At 38.3% G+C, this 23,423-nt stretch overlaps 1 protein-coding gene across 1 annotated transcript in view; it reads right to left on the minus strand.

Moving 5' to 3' along the window:
* Positions 1 to 1,899: 1,899 nt before the first annotated feature.
* Positions 1,900 to 23,423, minus strand: part of DCP1B (decapping mRNA 1B) — a 47,278-nt gene continuing 25,754 nt past the window's right edge. The window contains exons 5-9 of the mRNA XM_056339743.1: positions 22,089 to 22,224; positions 12,965 to 13,093; positions 11,395 to 12,234; positions 4,698 to 4,946; positions 1,900 to 2,864 (exon numbers count right to left, since the gene is read on the minus strand). Coding sequence (XP_056195718.1) covers positions 2,784 to 2,864; positions 4,698 to 4,946; positions 11,395 to 12,234; positions 12,965 to 13,093; positions 22,089 to 22,224 — 1,435 coding nt within the window. The 3' untranslated portion in view covers positions 1,900 to 2,783. The remainder of the gene's footprint in view (positions 2,865 to 4,697; positions 4,947 to 11,394; positions 12,235 to 12,964; positions 13,094 to 22,088; positions 22,225 to 23,423) is intronic.

Raw genomic sequence — 23,423 nt, forward strand, 5'->3', positions numbered from 1 at the left:
CTCTAGTTCAGAGGTGATCTATCAAACCTGAAATAAAACATTCTGATATCATGCACAGATCTGGCTGCATGAAGAAACAGTCGCAGCTGATAAAAAAGTTATTAAACAAAACACAATACCAAAAGGCAGAGATTAAGTTTTCAGTATTACGTGAGTATCCTCCAAGCTTTTCCACGGTACTGGAAGGCTCCGACTATATTTCTGGAAAAACCCTTTTTCTGAGATAGATACTTTAGTTTGCAGTAGAAAGAAGAGAGAAAGGTCTGCAGTATGGTTTTGCACTCCAGTATGACTCCAGGTTCAATTTCCAGTTCCCAAATGCCTCTGATGAAGCAGATCTGCCATTTGAAATGGAAACCTAGACAAGAAGTTTGGCTTCATTTATCAATGGAATTCTCTCACTACTTTTCCTCTTCTGTTCATTGTCACAAAATTTAGTTTCTTTCTAAGCCTTTCTATTTTACCTCTGTTGTTCTTGGTAAGCATGCAAATCAGCTAAAACAGCACCTCCCTTCTTCACTCCAAAAAGGCAACTTTACGCCTCCTGAACAATCCCAGAAATCCCTTATAGCATAATACAGTGAGATAAATCCAACTCCGTTGGTGTTACTTGATGTAAATGTAACCAGAAGGAAGGGCAGTGAGAAGAAACCCTGAATTAGCTCTATCCTTGTCTGTTTTAAGATAAGCCTCTACTTGTCAAGCATAGTACCAATACGACTGTTGTCGTAAGCATCAAGAGTTAGAAGATGTTTTGAAAAAATATGCCTTTAATTCTTGAAAATGATATGTTACTCTGAAAAGCAATAAATAAGGATGTTTTTTTTAAATTTCTACTTGCCTTTTTTGTAAATGTTTCCCCCAGTGTAAAATGTATCCCACATGACTAGAAAACCCATCACAAACACAGTTTGAGATGCTTAAGGATTATTTTTACCCACCAATTACAGAAGTTCTACATGTCAAATGAGGTCTTAACTATGTGTCCCCATGATCTTTAAATTGCACTCTCAGATAATGCAGCATCACAGACACCAATTATGTACATATTTAGTTTCACACAAACTCTCCTGTGTAGATTCCAATTTCTTCCACACCAGTTCATTCAGAAATAATACCAATTAACCCAGTAGAATCCCATAAATTATAATGGCTATATGAATTATTGTGGCTACAGGATTAGAATTAGGACTTGCTATCTTTAAAGTCTGCCCTTCCTGGTTCTTTTCACTGAGTCTGGAAGAACTGTAAGCAATTTGGTAACAAAATGGAACTAGAATACAACTTGCTCTCCATGAGCTGTAGGAAAAGTCTAGCAGTTTTGTAGGCACAAGTCTCTAGGGGTTATTCACTTGTGTATAAAGAAAGTAGCTCAACTTTTTTTTTAATTGATTTAGGCACTTTCCCAAGGAATGTGAGCAAATTCCCCCTCCTTGCCACCCCACACCCCCCCCCCCCCCCCCCATCACAACATTAGAGAAAGGCCAGATGTATGGGGGTAGGGGCAACTGTTTGCATCATTAGAACTATGGTAATTGAAACCAGCATCCAAATTTACACTGAAGAACCTTCATAGATGAGGCTACTGAGTTGTGCCTACATCACTGCCCACAGTAAAGAAGAGTGTACACTCATTTGTGGATTACAATTAGATTCTCTGCACCCACAAAAGAAATACTTCCTCAGCAACAACTTTGGGTTTCCTGAACTGTAGTAAACTGGCATTTTAGCAGCAGATGCTAATAAAACTACACATTAAATTTCTTTCAGTCATTTATTCTAATCGATTTAAAACCTCATGTGTCTTCTGCCAAGTATAAAACCATTTTAAAGTCATACAAATACAAGTGACCCAACAATTCTAAATACATAGTCCATGGTACAATTGAAATCAGCACATAGTAGGGATTATTCATTTTATTTTCTTTAGAAATGGATCAATGAAATCACTGTGCTCCAGGAACACATTAAAAAAAATTTAATAGGACTTTTACACCAGGTAGCTTTCCCCTTAACAAAGTTGTACATTGCTTGTAATAATGCAGATTGGATCTGGAATAATAGAAACATGAATCCAATGCCACCCCAGAGCTACACTGAGAGCAAGTACATTCACAAACACCACCCCCTCCCCCCCTGCCCCTTTCCTCAAAACACCTGCAGCGTCCCGCTTCTACAGCTAGCTAAAAAAATTCTTGTTAAAATAGAAAAAGATTTTTCTACAAAAATTTGGGGGAAGTCATGACATTTCGTCTAAACTGCTTTGCAGGCAACTAAGCACGATGATGCATCAGTCTTCTCAAGACTTTCCCTTCCCAGATGTCACCCGGATCTTCCCGTTCCTAAACCCGGTCCCACATTGCCACCATGTGGTCAGAGGTGGCCACGTTCACCGGGCCACCTGGGTATGACGTTCCAGAGAAAATCCATGACAAATACCTAGACAATGAATAACCACGCTGCAAGTAAAAAAGAAAACTGAATTCTGAGAAGTAAGTCCTTACGCAGGGAAACCAATGCTAGGTATGGAAAAATATAAGAAAAATAATTTAAGATATTTTGTGATTAAGTCTTCAGTATCATGACGCTCCCCTCCCTAAAGGCACAATCCATTCCCGCTCACTTCTGTCTCAATACGGCATGTACTTGCCAACAAGCAAAATCTATGTGTATGCAAAACGCTTAAGACCATTCATTTCTTTAAACATAAACGTACTTGAAAAATGTGAAACCTTTTTCGTGGAGTTCAGGAGGCAATAGAAACTGAATTTTAAAATCATCTTTCACATAGACTTTTTCATTGCTGCCTTTCTCACACTGAAGAGATATGCTTCATAAATAATATTTAAGAAGTTGTCGTCGTTCTGCAAAACAAAACAGATAATTGTTAGTGCATAACAGGCGTTTTGGGTAAAGACATTACAAGGTTTCTTCATTTCATGGACCAGGTGTTTTTCAACCTTACTGTATTTTAAAAAGTGAGCAACAGGAAGGTGATTTCCTTTACCGAATATATGTATTATTTCCAAGCCTTGCTAGTAGTCTTAGAAGAACTGGACATGAATATAAACTTGACTGCAGCAAACACGACTGTATCTCTATAAGAAGTAATGAGCACACAGAAAACAGATTTCCCAAACTCACAGTGGATTTAATTTGCATCCACTACTCTTGCATGATAGTGTGGTGATGATACAACCCTGTAATTTCTGCTCTTTGCCCTCATTTACCTAGGGATTTCCTTCAGTAGTTTCCTCTATTAGGTCAGTGATAATTCCAAGCACATCTGAAGGAACAGTGAAACACCCTGGGTTTTTATCCTGTACTAAGTCCTGCGTAGGCATATCCTTGCATCTTGTTTAGCTCTTTTAGACTTAATGCTCCTGACTGATGCTGCTCCTTTGGCTCTGATGCTTGTTTAACTTTTTCTTTCTAAGGATCGTTTTGCAAGAATGGGTCAACCCACATTAAGAAAGATGTCCTAAGTAGCTCACATAAACATATGAGTGTAATTAAAATCAAGATACTATTTGAGGAAAATCAGGAGCATCTGAGGTTGTAGTTTTATATAATGGAAAATAACAGGTAAGAAATTGGCAGAAAATAATTTCCAGGTAACTGCCACCAAAAACAGCAGGGTCAAATACACATTTTACAAGTAAGTTTCAGAGGATAAAATTCAATTTTCCTTGACTAGTTTCCTTTTTCATTTCATATATGGATTTGCAACTATCCAGATACTCCAGGTATGTAAAGACAGGATAATGTGGTATTTTATTTTTTAATCCCAATCTAAAAATATGGGGTAAAATGAGAAAAGCCTCTGATTTGTTAAAGATTGTATTTTTTTCCGGGTCTATATCTTAAATCACATTTTAGGTAGCTTTAACATTCTAATAATTACTTTTATTTTTACTCCAAAGCCACACATGCACATAGTTTTGGCCTACAAATTGCATCCTTAAACCTCTGCGTCTATTCCTTGTACTTTATAGCCAGGTCTTTAGTTATATAATCTCTCCTCAACTTCTACTGTTCAGATATTCATCACATGGCAAGTTAAGGAAAAAAATATTCATCATCACTCATATCATCCCAGAGCAGTAAACAATCATCTCATACATAATGTTAATGCTTTGTCACATTTAAACCTGAAAAACTGCAGCAAAAGGAATTTTAGCATTTTAACTAGAGAATTACATTGCATACACCAAACTAGTATATTTTTAGGTTATCTAACCCATATTTTAAAGTTGCTCACAGTTATTCTGCAATTTTAATTTCCCGTCTGAATTCCTCTTATTCCTAACATGTGTCTCTGAAATATTTGGCAGCCAGGATAATCACCCATTATTTAGCCTTAGCTAAAAATATAATAGATATCTCTCTGGCTTATAGGCCAACCTTATGAAGCTTTCAGTCATCTTTGTTCTTTTCCATCAAATTCATTATCTTTCCCGAACCCCAGAATCAGATGCATTAATCAAAATGCAGTCAAGCCAGTAGTGTGAGAGGCTATCACATCCCCAGTCTATCCCATAGTGCTCTGTTAACATGCAGCCGTAAGCAGCACAACCTCTAACGTGTATTTTTATTATTCATTTGGCCTCTAGACAGACAGATGCAACTGATTATAGGGTGCTTATATCAAAATGGGAAGCAGGATTTTAGGCAAAGTAGAATTCTTAGTGCTTTACCTGGATCAGGTGCAGAAGTGTTTCCTGCAGCTGCATCTTTGTCATTGAGCTGCTGTTGACCGCAGATGGCTCAGGGGTTTGCAATGGCAGAAGAAGGCTAGCTGAGCTAGCAGCAGGTTCTTGGCTTGCTCCTGCTAACCGCCCACTTTCATTTGCTTTTGGTGGAGCCGGTGTAGACTGAGTGAACACCATTGGGGACATCAACAAGGTAGGAGTCACAGTGGCAGGAATGCGTTGAGGTGAGATTACCTGTTCATATAAAAATGAAGTCATCAATTAAACCTATCTACTTAAGTCTATGGGAATAAAAATGATGAAGGCTGCAGAACAATTGATTGGCAACATGTACAGAGACTGCTGGAAATTCATACAGTTACGTGAAGCTCCAGCTCAGGACCACCTACATGATCCAGGTAAAAAGGTCTTCCACCCAAACTGAGATTGCAGCAATGGATTCAAGTCTGATTAAGTCAGATAGGCAAACGATCTTAGGACAAGAGCATTTTATTACAGAAATCAGACTACAATTACGTATCAGCAGTCTTAAAGAATGCAGCTGTTAAGTCTTCTACATGGGGACAGTAAGTCATTAAGTCTAATCTTTGAGAATATACTTACATGCAAATATCACTATTAAAGACAATCTTTATACCTAATACTAGAAAGTATTTTCCAATTATAACTTCCAAATTACTTTATAAATATATATGTGTATATATTTTTTACTTCTCATTTTCCTTAAGGAGAGGGGAAGGAAAAGATCTGAACAGCCACAGTGTGCTGGTGGCACCGTCAGCAACAGAACTGACTCCTAACCAACACGCAGCTGACAAAATCAAAAAGGCCCTCAAAGAGAAGGAAAACCTTGATGCTGCAGTAGTTCTGCAAGTTCTCTCAGTATCATATCCATGCCAACCTGCAAAGATGTGTCAAAAGAACTTTTACTTTTAAATTTCACAATGCATCTTAGAACTGCAAAACATGAAGGACTAGCAAATACCATCAGAAATAATATACAACATAATAGAAAGTTTATTCACTCAGTTTGCTGATATTAGAGCTCTGTCCAGGTAATTCTATTGATAAATCTTAATCCTTAATCAGCCATCTCCTCGCTATTCAAGTATCTGATTTTTTTTTTCAAACAACAGAACATACAAAGGAATTGTTATGAGTCACCAAAGCTCCTCTCTTTTGGACTGGAGCATGATTTATTGCTGCTGTATGAAGGTGAAAGGCTACTAAATCCCATCACTCTGTGTTCTGGGTTACATTTCAGTTTTGAAGAAAAAAATAAATTAAGAATAAACCTCTAAGGTTTATCTCCTAGGTATGCAAACTGAAGTAGTTTAATGTTAAAGAACATTCATATTTTTTGTAGCTCGTCTCACTCCCAGTTATGATTGTTCTACCCAAGACATTTCTGAACAATGTTAGTTAGACTGCAATACAAAGAGAAAAAGAAAGAAACAAAGAGGACTGAGATCTCATGCTGTTTTATACAAAATTTAAGGAAGCAGAAAGACCAGGGGTCAGGAAAGACTCATGGATATTAGAAAGTATGCAATGTGCACCTAATGCAAAAACCTCCCAGTTCACTTTTTAGGTAAATATTGTTTCTCATATATAGAGTACTACTTAAAAACCAAACTCTTGACCTACAGCTTTTTTCCTGCCCCATGGCATGTAATCATAACAGCAATCATCAGGTCTGTGTTAAAAGCTCATGAATGAGTTAAGGTATTCCTAACTCATTGCAGGTTTGCTTCAAACAGTAAGGTAGTGCATATGTTTGTGCACCTATGCTTGAAAAAACAATGTTCATTTTAGGAGAAAACCAATGTAAGTCCAAAGTGACATCCCTCTGTGGAACGAGACCTTCAGACTGTGCACAGATGTTCTCCTGTAAGTGAAAAGGTTGTTTTCCTGTCTGTGGAAGACTGACCAGCTCCACACACTTAGTACAATGCTTCTGCTCTATTCATCCATGCAGATGAAGTAACTCCTTCTCTACCTCAAGGAAAACTGGCAGGGTTAGCTTAAACGAGATGATTCTTCCTAATGTGATTTTAAAAATGCATATACAAACTGCTCCTCCAAGAGCTGGAACCTCCACCAAAGGGATGGTGGTGAGCAGCTGGAAGAGATAAACGGTCTCACTAATGTAGCTGAATCTATGACAGACTAGGTCAAAGACCTAGATGACACGTCCTTCAAAATCAAAAGACATTTCTCTCTAGAGTCCAAGGAAAATAAACAAAACCTGAGACAAACTGTGCTCCTAATAATATACAGTTACTACTGTCAAACACGTAGACATGTTGTGGTTTAAAAGACATACAAAAAATTATTTGTTTTCCCTGGACAGACACAGCTTTTTGGTAGGACTTGCCAAGCATATGGGAACTATATGGAATAAGCAATATTGCCATCTACTGGTGACACAGCTAACATATACAGGTTACTGCAAAATGAATGTGTCAGAAGAGTAGAAAATATATGTGTCATTTTTTTCAGTGCATAGCATTTGTTTCTGTAGGCAAACATGAAAATGTATTTTTTGCTAACAGCTCATGCTCAAAGCTTCTGCCATTTAACAAACTTTTACATAAACAACATTTTTTAAAAAAAACATACAGGCAGATTTCATTTTAGATTTAGCTCGATCACCTTCAGTCACTGGGACAACTAACACTCACCAGAAAATGGGATGCTGATCTTGGCATTACTAGTGCAATTCCTATAACACCATGCTTTTGCTGAAAGCACTAAAAATGCTCTGCAGGGACATTAATAGCCTTTGGGGAAATCTTTTAGCTTTGAGTAATTTCTCAGCAGACATAACAAGCCCTTCCAAAATTCTGTTAATCAACTTCTTTTCCACAGAATCTAATCTGAGTTGCTTGTTCATCCAGCCTGTACTGAACTACCTTCAGCTTTATCAGGTCAACACTTAAATCTCTGAGTCACTAGTAACAGAGTAGGAGTCTACCGTCAGTGGTGCAGCAATGAAGAAAGAACACAAGGAAAAATGTGCAAAATAATTGTTGCAGCATATAGTATTCCTTCTCTGCAGCACAAATGCTCACCAAGATATCTGTTTGATATTCTGTGTGGCTGCTGGCAGCTAAAGAATATGATAGCTGGCAAATTCACATAACACCATGAACTAAGGAATGCACTGGATCTTCTGTAATGCAAACTGGCAGCCATTCTTGCTTCCTACGCATGCAGAATCCCACATGCATCAAGTGCTCCTCTGGAACATCAGCACCCGGTGAGTGCTGTGGGCCTCTGTTTTTCATGGCATTACTCAAAACTGAGCACATTTAAACTAAGAATTGTTCAGGAACTTTAAAAAACCTGGCTACAATGCTAACATCACTTTATCTTTCAAGTTTAATTCAGCATTTTTAAATGTTGTTTAACTACAGAATCTTAAATTACTTTTCAAAACAAATTTAATGTACCTATCTGCATTCCTCTTGTGCATTTTTACAATCTCATGCAGAAACTGCAGTCAGGACAATTGAGAGGTAATGGTGTGATGCTCATACTAGGTACCATGCACATATGCAGAAGACGTAACACTACGTACAAAATACGTTATTGATGGAAAATGCTCTAAGAAATGAGAAAAATGGGAGGCAAGATACATGGCCTTCCGAAGAAAAGACAAATTTGTGTCAAGGTTATTGTAAGCACTTTTAAAACCATAATTCTGATTAACATAAACACTTAAGCATGCATGTATCTATAATCAGGGTAAGTCATGCCTAATACTAAGCATATGCCTAAAAGCCCACTGCAGATTAATGCTTTTTTATTGCACCTTAAGCACACGTTACTCACTGTCAGCATAAGGAATACTTCACAGAATAGGGCTGGCACCAGACCAGACCGAATGCTTCCGAGTATTATTCTTCAGCTTTTGCTTTTTTGATCCTCTCCCCCCCCCACCCCCACCCCCCTTTTTTTCTTTGTAACTGGTCTCTTCCTTTCCATGTGGGAGATCACAGTTCTTTTACACCATATGGAGATGCAGCAGAAGCCAATTTAAACTTGGACTTGTAATGTGTCAATTGTGGAAAAGATTGTTGCTTTCATTTTCTTAGTGCTGCTGATGGATTTAGGGTGTTCCTTTAATATGATCTTTTCAACAACGGACACTGTCCAGATACCTCTCTACTCCTGTCAGACTTTTTAGAATTTTCTTTCTCTCTATGCTGAATTGAAGATGCAGTATCAAAAGATAAATAATTACAAGAACAAACCTTTTGCTGCATATGTCAGAATCTGCTTTGATCAATTTTGCATGAGCATGTGCAAATATATTAGTGCCAATGCAATTTCACTCGAATGTCTGTCTGCAGGCACCGCAGCTCTTAAAGCCTCTGGTCTACAGCAAGGATGGTATTATAAAAAGATCAACATCGGTTTTAAAAGTTGTTTCAAATTTTTATTTTCCCTCCCCCCCCCCCCCCCCCCCCCCCAAAGTAGCCATATTTCATGTGGCTAATTCATGGCATTCTACAGGAATACAGGCTTGATTATTCATTTTCTGCCTCCCCCCCCCCCCCCCCTTTTTTTTTTCTTTTTTTGGCAATCTGCTGCATGTGAAAAGAGGCCATTCCTTACAGACTGCAGAGCTTTTAGGTCTCCTAAACAACAATTAGTCATACTTTTGTTATAATTGTTAGTCTATGTATTAAACCTCATAAGCAATACTAAATGTGTCAGAAGAACTGCATCGAATACTGTTTTGATAGCAGCTGTGGCTGTGTCAGTCCCTGAAGCCGCTCCCAGGCAGTCTCAATCTACCTGGTCTGCTCATGGCCATGCAAAGTGAGACTCAGAGTCTCCTGCTTTTTTTTTTTTTCTTTTAAAGCAAACTTGCAGCAATAATCACAGTGAATGCAGCGAATGAGACTTATTACAGTGAAGATTCTTCTCTTCTCACCAGCTATTGTTCTGTTTGTACTCAAGCAGTAAAATTACTGAAATTGCATTATGTCAGACCTCAGTAATTCCCATTCCATAGTGCAACTAATGCTGGCATAATTTTTTTCAGATAAACTCAGACACTAAGTCATTAGCCATATCAGCATCTATATGTATTTTTAATCTGAAAATATATCAGCATACTTGCCATTTTTTATTTATGGATGCTGACTTAACAATGTATAGCCTGGCCCCTGTCTCGTTTCACTTCCACCTTCAAAGTAGGAATGTTTTATGCCTCCACACTATTGGTGCATGTACCAGTGAATCAGATAATTCCTTTCATTTATAACAGGCGAGTTCCATTCCCAGTGAAAACAGAAGTAAATTTTGTGACTCTGGATCCTCTTTTTATTCATTAGCACTCCACTGGAAAGTCAGAGCACCATCTGTAAGCAACTGATCCTGAATAATTTCAGTGACTAATCCCCCAAAAACTTTCACACACGTTCAAAGTCATGCTGCTTTAATTAAAAGAGTAAAAATAATGATGGTTATTTGCTGTATCAAATTAATCTTCTTGTGACCTCTCTCATGGAATTAGAAATCTTGACCTGTCACAGTTTTAGTCACAGATGTGGCCCTTAGTATTAAATGACTGTTTTGGCCTCTTCACATGTAGGATAACTTTTTAGAATAAGGAGGATTCTTGGAGCATGCTGAAGTATTCTGTAGTCTCTCATTCAGGTTTTTAAGAAGTTGCAAAAGAAAAGCGGCTTTTGAACTTTACAATAAAAAGCTAATGCTTTTTCATTTGGATAAATAACTTCTAGACTCCAGCACAAGGTCAGACTCCCATACAACACAAGTCTTGTGGACAGTCTGTCCATAATAAAGGATGTTAAAAGGGGCTTAGATGCATCCCAAACAAGACATTTAAAGACATTCAGATGTAGAAGATCCTACAGAAAATAAAGTTGTGAACAAAGACACTAGTTGTCCAGGATGGGGCATTTTGTAATTACATGTGAAGCTTTTCCAAAGAACAGAGAACAGCAGCCACCAGAGACACAGTCTCTGGTCTCTTGACATCTCCTGAATTTTATAAGGTACAGTCTGACTTTTAGGGTTATCATCATCAGAATTAAGGGGTTTGGGTTTTTTTGGCACAAGTCCTTTTTTCAGAATAATACATAGCAAATAAAAAAATTGCTAATGAATAGCTAGAAGTAGTAGCTATGGTACAAGATAGTTAATTCACTGATACACAAATACTTTAAAAAACTGCTGTTTGAAAATAAGTGACCTTTTAAGAACCTTCAACAACTGGCATACAAAGGGATGCATACCTGCACAAAGAAAGCTACAACTAGTTTTGTGAGAAAAATTATTAAACCCAACATATTACACTCTGTAACCAGCAATTATACCCAACAGCCTGAGACCAAGTATGGCAACTGAAAACTACATGACTTTTCAAAGTGCCTCCAGAAAAACCCCAAGACTGCAGTATTTGTGGTCATTACTGATGTGCAAGTGATACAGTCTTCAGTATTTACAGTATCACAGCTTGGTAAATTAGAACTTACTTGATGTTGTTAAATCACCACCTGCAGAATGAATGACGTGCAACATGTAGTAAGAGAGTAACAAGAATATACTGGACAAAATTAAACACAGAGTAACCTTACAAAACACCAAGTTCAAAAGATTGCTATATTTTTATTTATTTTAAATGTTGAGGTTTCCCATTTACCTGAAAGAGAGCGCTCTGTTTTTCTGTACCTGGTGCCTTTTCTATCCAGGAATCCAGTGGTTTCAGCGGACTGGTATTCTGAGTAACAACCGGAAACTTAGCTGCCAAGGTTGGTCTGCTGGATACATGTAACTGTTGTTCTTGTTGCACTATGTGGAGTTTTTTCAGTAACTCTTGAGGTGAAATCACCCCAGAATTGGCTGCTTGATTGCCCGAGAGAGAAAGTGGCTGTCTAGGAAGTTTGGATTGTTCCTTACCAAGTGTCTGAGAATCTAAAGTCTGGCTTGGTAGGGAACCATTGAAATATACCAAAGGTGGCTGGCTCATATTATTTACTGTTGCTGCTGGTGCTCCAACAGCAGCAGGAGTCCTGCTGAACACTGAAGCTGTCGAGTTCACAGATCCTGTTGCGCTGGGGTCCATTTTAGTCACTGACCCTGACTGACTCTGTAACTTCTGTAATAAGCTCTGAGCGCCAGCAGTATCCTGAACTACATGAGATGTTGCAATACCATGAGAAGTCACAGGTTGGAAGAGTCCAGTGAAAGTCTCACCCACAGGGTGGATATTGCCATTTTCACAGAGTCGGTTCTCAGGAAACTCAGCAAGTGGATGAAGGTCTGTCCCACGCACCATAAGCTTCTGAATGGCGGGGCAAAGTTGTTTCTCGGCAGAGGGTGAATGCCTGCTGGGTTCTTCATAGGATAGGGAACGTACCACACCCTGCCTAACAGGAAGATTCTCTTGATGCTGCTTATTAAGTGGTTCTGAGACATCCGGCTTTTCTTGTTTTCCAAACAGTGCTGTCAAAGACAAGTGCTGTGGTTCAGGATCCACGTTCTGTGAGGGGACAAAAGAAAAAAGTAAACGTAGCTTCCTCACGCATAAGTTACATTAAGTGGCAACAATATTAAGCCAGCAGTATTCAAAGAAAAGCTGAGAAAACTGCTATGCTCTTTTCTCCCAAGAGGATTTTTAATAGTTTTGTCACATAGGAAGGGCAAGAAGACAGTTCTCAAGCTGCTAATGTGGGAACAGTGAATCTGAGATAGCCATGGCTTCACTTTAAATACCAAAAAAAAGCATCTTCCCTTTCAGTCATCAGTACAATGTTAGTAAGAGAAATCTCCCCACGTATGAAGTAGGGCCACTTATTGTGCATCTTCCTGTCACAGATGAATTCAGCTTTTAGGATTTTGCAGCGTGATTTAGCTTGAAAATATATCAAGAGACATTTCTTTATTTAGATTAACTCAATTCACCTTAAAAAAGGGACACAAAAACTGTGGTGCAGTAATTGACTAGACCAGCTTGCAACCAAAGCAACATCTGAAATTTGAGAGAGAAGTATTTCTTTGTTGCATCAGGATAGTAGGCCTGTAATTTAAATGCTCCCACATCATATGGTGGGGGTTGTGGAGCTTTTTATACAACAGATTAGTTTTGCATTTAAAATCATTCCTTACAGTGGTTCCACCACCAATTCTTGCACTGACCTTCCGACTCAAATATTCCTACACAGTTACTCAATCACAGCAGCACTAGTCAGAAAACAGGCAAAACATTTTACCTTGCTTTGCTGAGATACTCGTTGATGCTGATTTTCACTAGGCTTCACTGGAATTGGTTTGATTAGGTTGGGGTTGTTATAGATTGCTGAGGAGCTGGTTATTTGTTTTGGCTCTGAGCAGGTCTTGCACTGCAACAGAAAATAAGTATTTTTTAGTAAGTGTAACAGTATCTTTTCCCTTAGTTCTCCACTACAGTAAAATACAGGCATAGCCAGGTATTCAACAACCAAAAATACTACTCCGAGCACTCATTATGAAATACTATGCTACTGTCAGAACTGTAACAACTGCAACGTAATTTTCTAAAATGACAAAGCACATGTCCACTTGATTTCAAGATTTCCCAAGTATGAGGCTTCCCTCTAATTTAAATCCCAGTTTTCTATCTTCTGCTTTTCCCACACTTAAAAAAACATAAAATCATTTTTAAAAAGCACCTTATAAACCAAGCAACAGACGTGCTTTTCCTGCATCAGTAGGCAGCTAGAAGTAGTTTAGATACATGAAGGATTAATGTGCCCATAAAGAACATTTTAAATGCTTTTCATTAAAAATTGCAATTATAACTCACTCTCTTACATAAATATTCCACATTGTAGGAATGTGGAGGATGCATATACCCACACAGAAAAATAATTAAAGATTTAATCAATTTGTAGAATCAGTATGTTTCCTTATTAAATATGACAGGATTAATAACAGTATTTATAAATAAAATGGGCAGAGACAGATGACTAGAAGTGATCAGGGACATGAAATGACTGATATACGAAGAGAGAAGGGCATGACTTAATTCAGAAAAAACACAGAAAATGCAGCACAAAAGAGAAATAATGAATGGAATACGAAAATGTGAATAAGATGGTCTTATTTACATTGTACAAAACCCAAGAATACAGTTAATGAAACTAAAAAAGTATTGGGTATACAAGGAATACAAAGGAAACAGTATATTGGAAGTCATTGTTGCTCGATACAATTGAAACCAAGAAACTGGGAAGAATTTTTAAAGAATTATCTAACAAAAAGTTAATCCTATCTAACAAGAATATTCATAGTTAATTACCTGAATTTGATGGGCTCTATGTTTTATACTGCAGGACTAATGGCTGGGTAGGGAATGATCGGTTTTGGTTTCTCATTCTTTCCTCCAAAGAGCCCAGTCTCGTGCAATACGGGGGACAGAACTCTGGACCGAACAGACTGCCATATGGACACACAGCAAGAGCCAACTGCTGTGCAATTATGACAATGTCTGTGTCCTTTCCAGAACCTTCTGAGATAAACTCCTTAGGATGAAAATGTGTTAGGTGAGAAAATAACCCCCACTCTCAAATATACAAAACTGATCATTTAATCAATTTCTGGCACCCACCACAACAGTGAACAAAGACACATTGGTTCCAGGGCTGATCAGTAAAACACAACTTGAATTCTCCAAGGGATTCAAGGGACTCTAGGAGGTACTCAGTGCCTTCTTTGCAACACTGGTCCTCATGAATCCCAGGCCCTTGAGGCTGGTGGGACAGTCTGGAGTGATGAAGACTTACCCTTGGTAGGGGAGGATCAGGTTAGGTAGCATGTAAGCAAAGTGGACGTACAAATCCATGGGACCAGACTGGATGCACTCATAAGAGCAGAGAGAGTTGCTTCTGTCACTGTGAAACCACTATTTTTAAAGGTAATGGCAACTGCGGGAGGTTCCCAAGGACTCGAAGAAAACAAATGTCAGCACCAGTACCACCTTCAAGAAGGGCAAGAAGGAGGATTGAGGGAACTTCAGGCCTGTTTGCCTCAACTTGACAACTGGGAGAGTGATGAAACAAATGGCTTTCTAATGGACACCATTTCTAGACATATTAAGGATATGAAAGTGATTGGGAGTAGCCAGCATGAATTTATAACAGGGAGACCTTGCTTGCTCAACCCCGTAGCTTTTTACAGTTAGATGACTGGCTCAGTCTATGATGGAAAAGCAGTGGATATTGTTTACCTTGACTTTTGCAGAGCTTTTGACACTGCCTCCCATAACACTGTCAAAGACAAACTGATGAAATGCAGACTAGGTAAGTGGACAGTGAGGTGGATAGAAAACCGTCTGATCTGCTGGACTCAGTATATTGTTGGCGTGAAGTCCAGCTGGAAGCCAGTCACTAGTGGTGTACCCCTGGGCTTGACATTGAGGTCAATACTGTTTAACATCTTCATTAATGACCTGAATGATGGGACAGAGCAGGCTTGCAGACAATATAAAACAAGAATGTGTAGTTAATAGACTAGATGGTTCTGCTGCCACAGAGACCCTGACAGGCTGGAGAAACCAGCTGACAGGAACATGAAGTTCAGCAAAGGGAAACTGAGGAAGAATAACCCCTTGCAGTACAGGCTGACCAACTGCTGCTGACCAACTGAAGAACAGCTTTGCAGAAATAGATCTGGGTGGACAAGAAGCTGAATACGAATCAGCAACATGCCCCTGCGGCAAAAGAAGGCTAACAGCATCCTGGGTTACATTGCCTGGCAGAGCATTGCCAGCTGATCAAGGGAGGTGATCCTTCACTTCTACTGAGCACTGGTGAGACCACTGGTTAGACACTTCTACTGAGCACTGCAGTGCTAGGTCCAGTTCTGGGCAACTGTCATGGCTTAACCCCAGCTGGCAACTAAGCACCACAGAGCTGCCACTCGCTCCCCATGCATCAGGATGGGGGAAAGAATCAGAAAAGTGAGAAAACTCATGGGCTGAGATAATGGTAGTTCAGTAAGTAAAGCAAACCCCCCCCACACACAAGCAAAGCAAAATGAGGAATTCATTCACTTCCCATGGGCAGGCAGCTGTTTGGCCATCGCCAGGAAAGCAGGGATCCATCACGTGTAATGGTTACTTGGGAAGACAAATGCAGTAACTCTGAATGTGTCCCCCTTCCTTCTTCTTCCCCCAGCTTTATATACTGAGCATGACATTCTATGGTATGGAATGTCCCTTGGGCTAGTTCAGGTTAGCTGTCCTGGCTGTGTCCCCTCCCAATTTCTTGTGCCCCTCCAGTTTTTTTGCTGGCAGGGCCTGAGAAACTGAAACCTCCTTGACTTAATGTTAACATTACTTAGCAACAACTGAAAACATCAGTATGTTATCAACATTGTTCTCATACTAAATCCAAAACACAGCACTGTACCAGCTACTAAAAAGAAAATTAACCCTAACTCAGCCAAAACCAGGACAGCTTCCCAGCACAAGAAAGATGCAAACACACATGAGTGATTTCATTGGAAGTCTATGAAGCTGATTTAAGCACCTGTCAAGCAAGGAGAGGCTTAAGTCTCCAGAAGAGAAGGCTCAGGGTATAATATCAACATGTATAAATACCCGATAGGAAGAAGTAAACAAGACTGAGCCAGACTCTTCTCAGTGGTGTCCAGTGAAGACAAGGCAAAAGGCAAAAAACAGAATATACAAAATCTTGCTTAAAATTAAGAAAAAAACTTTACTTTAAGGATGTTTGAATGCTGGAACTGGTAGCCCAGAGAGTTGTGGAGTCTCCACCCATGGAGATATTTAAAATCTGACTTAACATGGGCCCTGAGCAACCCACTTTAGCTGATACTGCTGTAAACAGGGAGGCTGGACTAGATTATCTCCAGAGGTCTTGAAGATTTTGTGAGTCTCTGCTGAAAAAACATCTTGTGGGTGTTCGGACAGTCAAGGACTCCTGCAATGAATTTCTGAAGACATGATCCTGCTAAGTACAAGTGTAGTTCCACTCATGTACCTGGCTTTCTTCTATTGTATGACAATTTTTGTTTCAAATGTTGCTCTTAGAAATAACTTTAAAGTATGCACAGACAATCATGCCATAAAGTGGTTAGCTATTCAGTTTGAAGAACTTTGCCTCTTCTTTCCTGCTATACCCCTACTGCATAATGTGAGAAACTTCCTCAAGCACTAGACTGGAAAAAAACATGAAGAACAAAGTACTGACTTTGCCAGTAATGCAGAGCTTCACAGCAAAACTGAATTTCAGTTAAATATAAGTGCCTCATGGCTAATCTGAGTGGGCTGCATTCAAGATGTAAATATATTTAAACTGTATTTAAACTCAGCTACACTTTTTGCCCTCTCGGGGCAAAGGGGGAGAAATAAAAATCAAAGAAATAATTTTACTAAAATGTGGTATCTCATTCATCCAGAGCCTTGCTACCCATCTCACAGCACAGTGCAACGCTGATGACTAAAGATGTCCTAAAATTCAGATAAAGAACTAATTCCACAGACTATTCACCGTAAGCACAATAGTTTTCTTCTAAAGCTAGTTTAAAATCCCTTTTCTGTGATTCAAAGTCTGATTAATGGAAGCACTCAACAGAAACTGAAGTTTCAGTTTTGCCAAGCAATTATTATTTAAAATAGTTATGAATGGAATGCTATAAAAAATCGTAACAGAAAGAAGTAATACTAGGCAACCCACAACACTAAAATATCTATTAAAGCTTTTACACTACGGAAAAGTTCCCTTTGCATTTATTAACTCAGAGTTAAATTTATCAATGCACTGCTCAAAAAATTGTTTTCTTAGGTTCTTCCAAGCTTACACATTGTTTAATGTTGAATTTGAATAACATACTTTTTTGTTGTTTTCTACAAGCTTTATTTTCTCATAATTTCCAGGCAGTTCATATGGATTCTCAACAATGTCCTAGTATGGAGCCTTCTGCAAGTTCATCAATTTTAAGCTTTAAATACACCAGGGCAAATGACGGAATTATTCTTAATCACTTTGTCACTGAGTTTCTGACTGGTGACTTATGTTGTCCCTCATTCACTTAAGGACGGCTAAGCATCTAACCTAATTAATTACCAGATTTTTTTTTTTCATAGTCCAAGTAAGTGCTTCCTTTAGCCCCTATCTGATCTATACTAAAACAAATAAAGATAATTTTCTTTTTTAGATTGGACAGATCCTACATGATACTACACATACCAAAACCACACCAGTGAAATTAAATGGCTTTTTTCTCCCGAACTGTTTTCTTTCTAATGATGCTGACTTTTCTTCAATATACCTCTTTCTTGTTGCTATTTTTCAGCATAGCTTTTTTTGGCCAAAATACATATAAGCCTATATTTAAACTTTTTTCTTTAACATGATGCATAGCATGCTCTTTGCATATTTCACAGTTAAGTCCTGCAGAATTTGAATAATACCATTATTTCCCCAGGGTATTTTTATAGGCTGAACTCATCAGAAACCATGAGTACCTTAGATGCCACTCTCATACTCTGCATGATCACAGAACTAAGCTTATAAAAATGAGGTGAGAAGCAGTACAGTCTAATGGAGTTATCACTACATGAGTGTTTTTCAGACCAAACTCCTCAGCAAAATGAACAGCAGCATACACAAAGGCCTATTAGAGAATGCCATTGACCTGTCTCGGTATCATCCCCATGATTTGATAACATAGCTAGTAGGCTGGTATCAAATACAAAGAAGAATGTTGAAGAGTAAAAAATCTTGTGATGATTTCAAAGGGATCTGTAACTACTGGAGCTCAGAATATAAGGTCATTTTGGCAGATGGGTAGCATGGCCTTGCTGATGAGTAAGTTAGCAGCACCAGAATGACATTTTAAGCAATTGTCAGGTGGACAGGTAAAGAAGATATCAGATGCCATCATCAAGAAACAGCATCAAGCAACATGAAAGAAATGTCACCATGCTCTTGAATGATAGAACCAGAAGAATAGTCATCAGCTAAAACACTTGACGATTACTACATCTTGCTTCACAGGTCTGTCCTTTAGTCACGCGTCTTGTTCAAAGCAATGCTCCTACAAAAGATTAGTAAGAAATCAAAAGGTTCTAAGATCAAGTCAAAGAAAGGCTAAGCAACACTGGAAAAAAAATAGACATAAGTGATCAATGTCAATCAAAAGGAACAAGACCATCACTGAGGATGTTTTAGGCAAGTCTGGTATAGTCAGAGACATCTGAGGCAAACAACTGCTCTGTGTTGTCAGATTTCACAGTCTACCTGTACAATACGAAGCTTAAGCTGAACTCGACATCGTCAAAGGAAACACAATGACAAGCACAATAACAAATGGACAAGCGCAGTACCTCAGTATTGCAGTTCTCCTGAAGCAAATACCATGCCACATCCCAATCTCATGTTCTGTGGCAAAAACCTGACTTTGAAACATGTGAGCTGCAGAGACCTGCCAAGTTCAAGGAGATGCTAGAAGGAAAGAAGGGTCATCCAAGACCTGATAGAACTTAGAAGGGCTTTGCAGATAGATGTCTATACTGAAAGTGATGAAAAGGACTTTGAAGTTGTCAGAGCTCGAGTGCAAAGCTAAAAGCCCTGGAAACTGGGAATTTCTACCTAGCCTATGTAAAGCAGCCACAAGATGACATTAATGAACCATCACATGAAGGCGTACAAGGTGCTCAGCAGAAGAAAGGAACTAAGGAGGACAAGAACTGTCTCAAAGAAGAGCAGCACCAGCAAGGATTTCCAGTCAGAGCCCTGCTTAAGTGAGACACACAGAACCAATTCAGACTTTTTAAGAACAGTAGCGTAGGCTCTGCATCATCCAGGCTGAGTATGGCACAATGCCCTCAGGGAAGCTAGGCCTTCTGGATCCTACTATCAAGTCTTTCACACAGCTAAATGAAAAGCACCTGAAAACTTAGAAACTATATTCCTGTTTGGGCAGGACAGTGCCATTGGAACAGTTTGCTGAAAGACAGTGAAGAAGTAGTCAAAGTACAGAAACAGAAGTCCAGAGACCATTCTTGCTTACTGACAGAAATGATGTTCTTATCAAATGGTTGTGTGTCCTTAGTAATGAAGAAGGAAGCTTCAGTTATTCTGGGCACATCAACCAGACAAAGGACATCCACCTAATCTGAACTTTAATAGATCAAAGATGGTGTGGTAAATGGGTAGATGTTGTAGAACTGTGCAGCACAGACCTAAATCCAGAGCTTGTCTTTAGTATAAGACATGGACAATGGTTGAAGAGAAACACATTTTATCATGCTTTGTTCTGTACCCTAGCAGCTCTTCAACTGTTTATCTCCTTAGCTATCATTATGAAGCCAGCTAATACCACCTCTTCTTACCAGAAATCAAGAAAAGGCAACTGCGTACGTAGTACATTTTCCAAAAAATACTTTAATGTTTTAGCAACTCAAAGCTCCATTAAAAAAAAAAGGAGGTGGAGGGGTGGGCCTTTGTATTTTATTTTACATGTAACCTCTCAAAGTGTAAATTAATTAGGGAATAAGATATACCCTTACAAGTTAGTTACACTCTAAAAAATAAATCTCATCATAGGACTTAAAAAAATTGACCAAAATTTACTCAGATGCTTTGAAAATTGATGTTCTTATCCTACAGCTCCAAATACTTTAAACTGCAAACACTCCTTTTTCTCCAAAACCACACAGAATTCCAAAAGGAGAACACCATATTTCATAACTGATTTCAGATGCTGACATCAGCATTATAAGTTGTATGACATACTCTGGCAAGAAAGTAGATATCATAAAGCAGGCAAAAAGCATGACCGCTCTGAAACATTGACATTAACATACAAAAAAAAAAAAAAAAGGTCATTGCCTTTATTTATCACACCCTTCTTAATTTTATACTTCTAATGAAATAAGAAAAAAATTTTACAGTTCTTAAGAGGTCAGATACTCCTAGCACTCATCTCCCAAATGAAGAGGAATTTTGCATGTTACTTCCTTAGTGAACCCTTAAATGCGGAAAGATTAAAGATTAAGTAAGAAGAAAATTTGCAAAAGATCTTAATTGCAGGGGGAAAATTAAAAAAACCCCAACTATTATTTAAACAACAGATCTAGAATTTCCTCTCATTTGTCTTGATTTTCTGTGTGCTATTCTGTGTGCTAATGTAGAAATGGAAGGTAATTTTTTTTAGATCTATTACCTCCTTCTCACAGAATCCGAAGACAGCCTAATCTCCAGTTTTCCCTTTTACAGTATTTTTAAGGTTATTTGATGCAAACTGCTTAAATATTTCATAATATCTCAAATCACACTCTTTTACACCAAGACTAGATACTGATTCAGTATTAAAACATAGAAAAGATACCAGGTTTTGAAGGTGTTTGCCCACTATAACACATTAAATTCCTATTACAGAAAATATGAAGATCCTAAGATTCAAAAAAAGCTATACCACAACAAAAAGTGCTACATTTCACCATAATTCAAATAGTTTGCTACTACCTCTCTGAGGATCTTATTAGTAGCCACATTTCAGAAAAATAACTTTTTCTTTCTTAAATTGCTTATGTTAAGATATATATGTTTCTAGACTCAGACCACTTATGAGCTTTGCTATTGCATGACAACACATATAAAATACAGGGAACAGCAGTAGGAACCTGCAGGCTCTGTAATAATTTGCAGCATATATATGAATAGTTAAAATTATTAGATTTTTATTCCCCAAAGTAAAATGTTTTTGATTGCTCAATAACAGAGAATGTTATTAGTCCATTAGTTACTTGTTTATTTAGAAGCCTCAGAAGACCAAAACAGCACATGGACTGAAATCATGCTACATTTCAACCTTTTCATTTCCTGCCATTAGTGTTTGAAAGTAGCTAACAACCGCAATTAAAAGCAGTAACTTCACTGCTAAAGGTCTTCTCTGAAGGAAGTTACTTCTACAACCACAGAAACTATTAGCAGGTTTGAATACTTCACCCACACAGAAGACACAACTTCCAGCGGCTACTCAATAAGCACAAGAGCTTCACGGGTCAAAATGCAAGCCAATTTATACTTATTCTTACCTGCTAGCATTCAATAAATAATCAACCATATACATATTCTCCTTTCAGAAGATTTCATTGACAGCATTAATTTCTTTTGAATCTTAACCAAATTCTGACAAAACTTTTCCACCAGCCACTTCTACACAGAATGAAAGCACCCTGTCCAAAATCAGTTTCACTTTGAGTAAAACTATTTAAAAACAAACTAAACCGAAACCTTTTATGTTTTAAAATGTAAAGTGTGAGCAAGTTGGTATCATAGTATCACCAAAAAGAAATGTCCTCTTTTTATAGACAGCAAGTCTCACCTTGGTATACTCATCTTTGGCCTTGGTAAGCATCCGTAAGATATCCACTTCTTTGTTATTAGCAGAATTCATTATCATTGGGGACAGTCCTGTTCCCGTTCCCTGCTGTGCTTTGAATTGTTCCTGCTGAGTTAGGCTAAAAGTTGGAGGTGAGAGGAGAATATACAAGACAAAAAACAGATATAAAAAGTTTAACCACAACTACATTACAGTAATTAATAAAAATCGAAATATTTTCATTTCCCCCATCTACATTAAAACATGTGTAAAAAAATCTCTATGAAAAGATCTATATTAAAACAAAATTTGACCAGGCATGAGATTCATTTTCTCCAATCTTGAATACACTAGGCCACAGACTAAAATTTCCATAACTCAGTCACAATTTCTATACCCAGAAGGGAAGGAGCAGGGAATTTACAGTGTTATTCAGTTCTGCTGGTGGTGGAGGATGGCAAACATACACAAATCAGTCATTAACTACTAGCAAATGACCAATTTCCTGCCCCAGCTGTTTTATCATTATTGTAGAATGCTGAGAATTAAAACATGCAGCCAATTGGCTGAACGACAGGGTATTTTTTATCTATATGAAACACTGCTATTATAAACCACTACACGTGGTTTACAATTGCATGAATCCTCTGAAAACTAGTTTTTATTGTAGTAAATTACTAGTCTGAGATTACTAATCACCACCGACTGAAACTTGAGCTAGTTAACTAAAATCAGCTGTCAAAAACCTGCGTTTCTCAGGGTCCATTGCTTATTTCTGTAAATTCATCCCCATCAATTATTTCTTGGGTCACAACTGACTCATTGTAGAGCTGTAGGATATACAGCAAAACCAACGAAAATGCCTAAACAAATCCCCACTACTGTCACAGTCTGTGTTTCACAATGTTTTGTCACTGCAAAATGAAAACCAGCAGGTATTACTTTAGAAAGAGATACTGAGGAAACATGATTACCCTCCCATCCAGTATTTTATAACAAATCCTATCTGGAACATAGTAGTAGAAGAGTTAAAGCACTTTGCTATGGACTGAGCTGTGCGAGGATAAGCCTTGTTTGGGCTTGTACTGCAGGGCACATAAATGGGCTTTTGGGCATTCTGTAACTTTGGCAATCAAAATTGATGTCACTTCCTCAGCATGCTTCTGGCTACAGAAGCTGTTCAGACTGGGACAGATGACCTGAAAAGGAGAGATTCACAGGTCTGACAGTGCCTTTGTATTGTGCTCTGTTAGTACCTAATGCGGTCATCTTGACTGTATCCACCTCCCATGGCTTTTCTTGGGATGACAAAGACCTGGCTCTACATCATCCTTCCTC

Source organism: Falco biarmicus, chromosome 5 (genome assembly GCF_023638135.1).
Source record: "Falco biarmicus isolate bFalBia1 chromosome 5, bFalBia1.pri, whole genome shotgun sequence".
Lineage (NCBI taxonomy): Eukaryota > Metazoa > Chordata > Aves > Falconiformes > Falconidae > Falco > Falco biarmicus.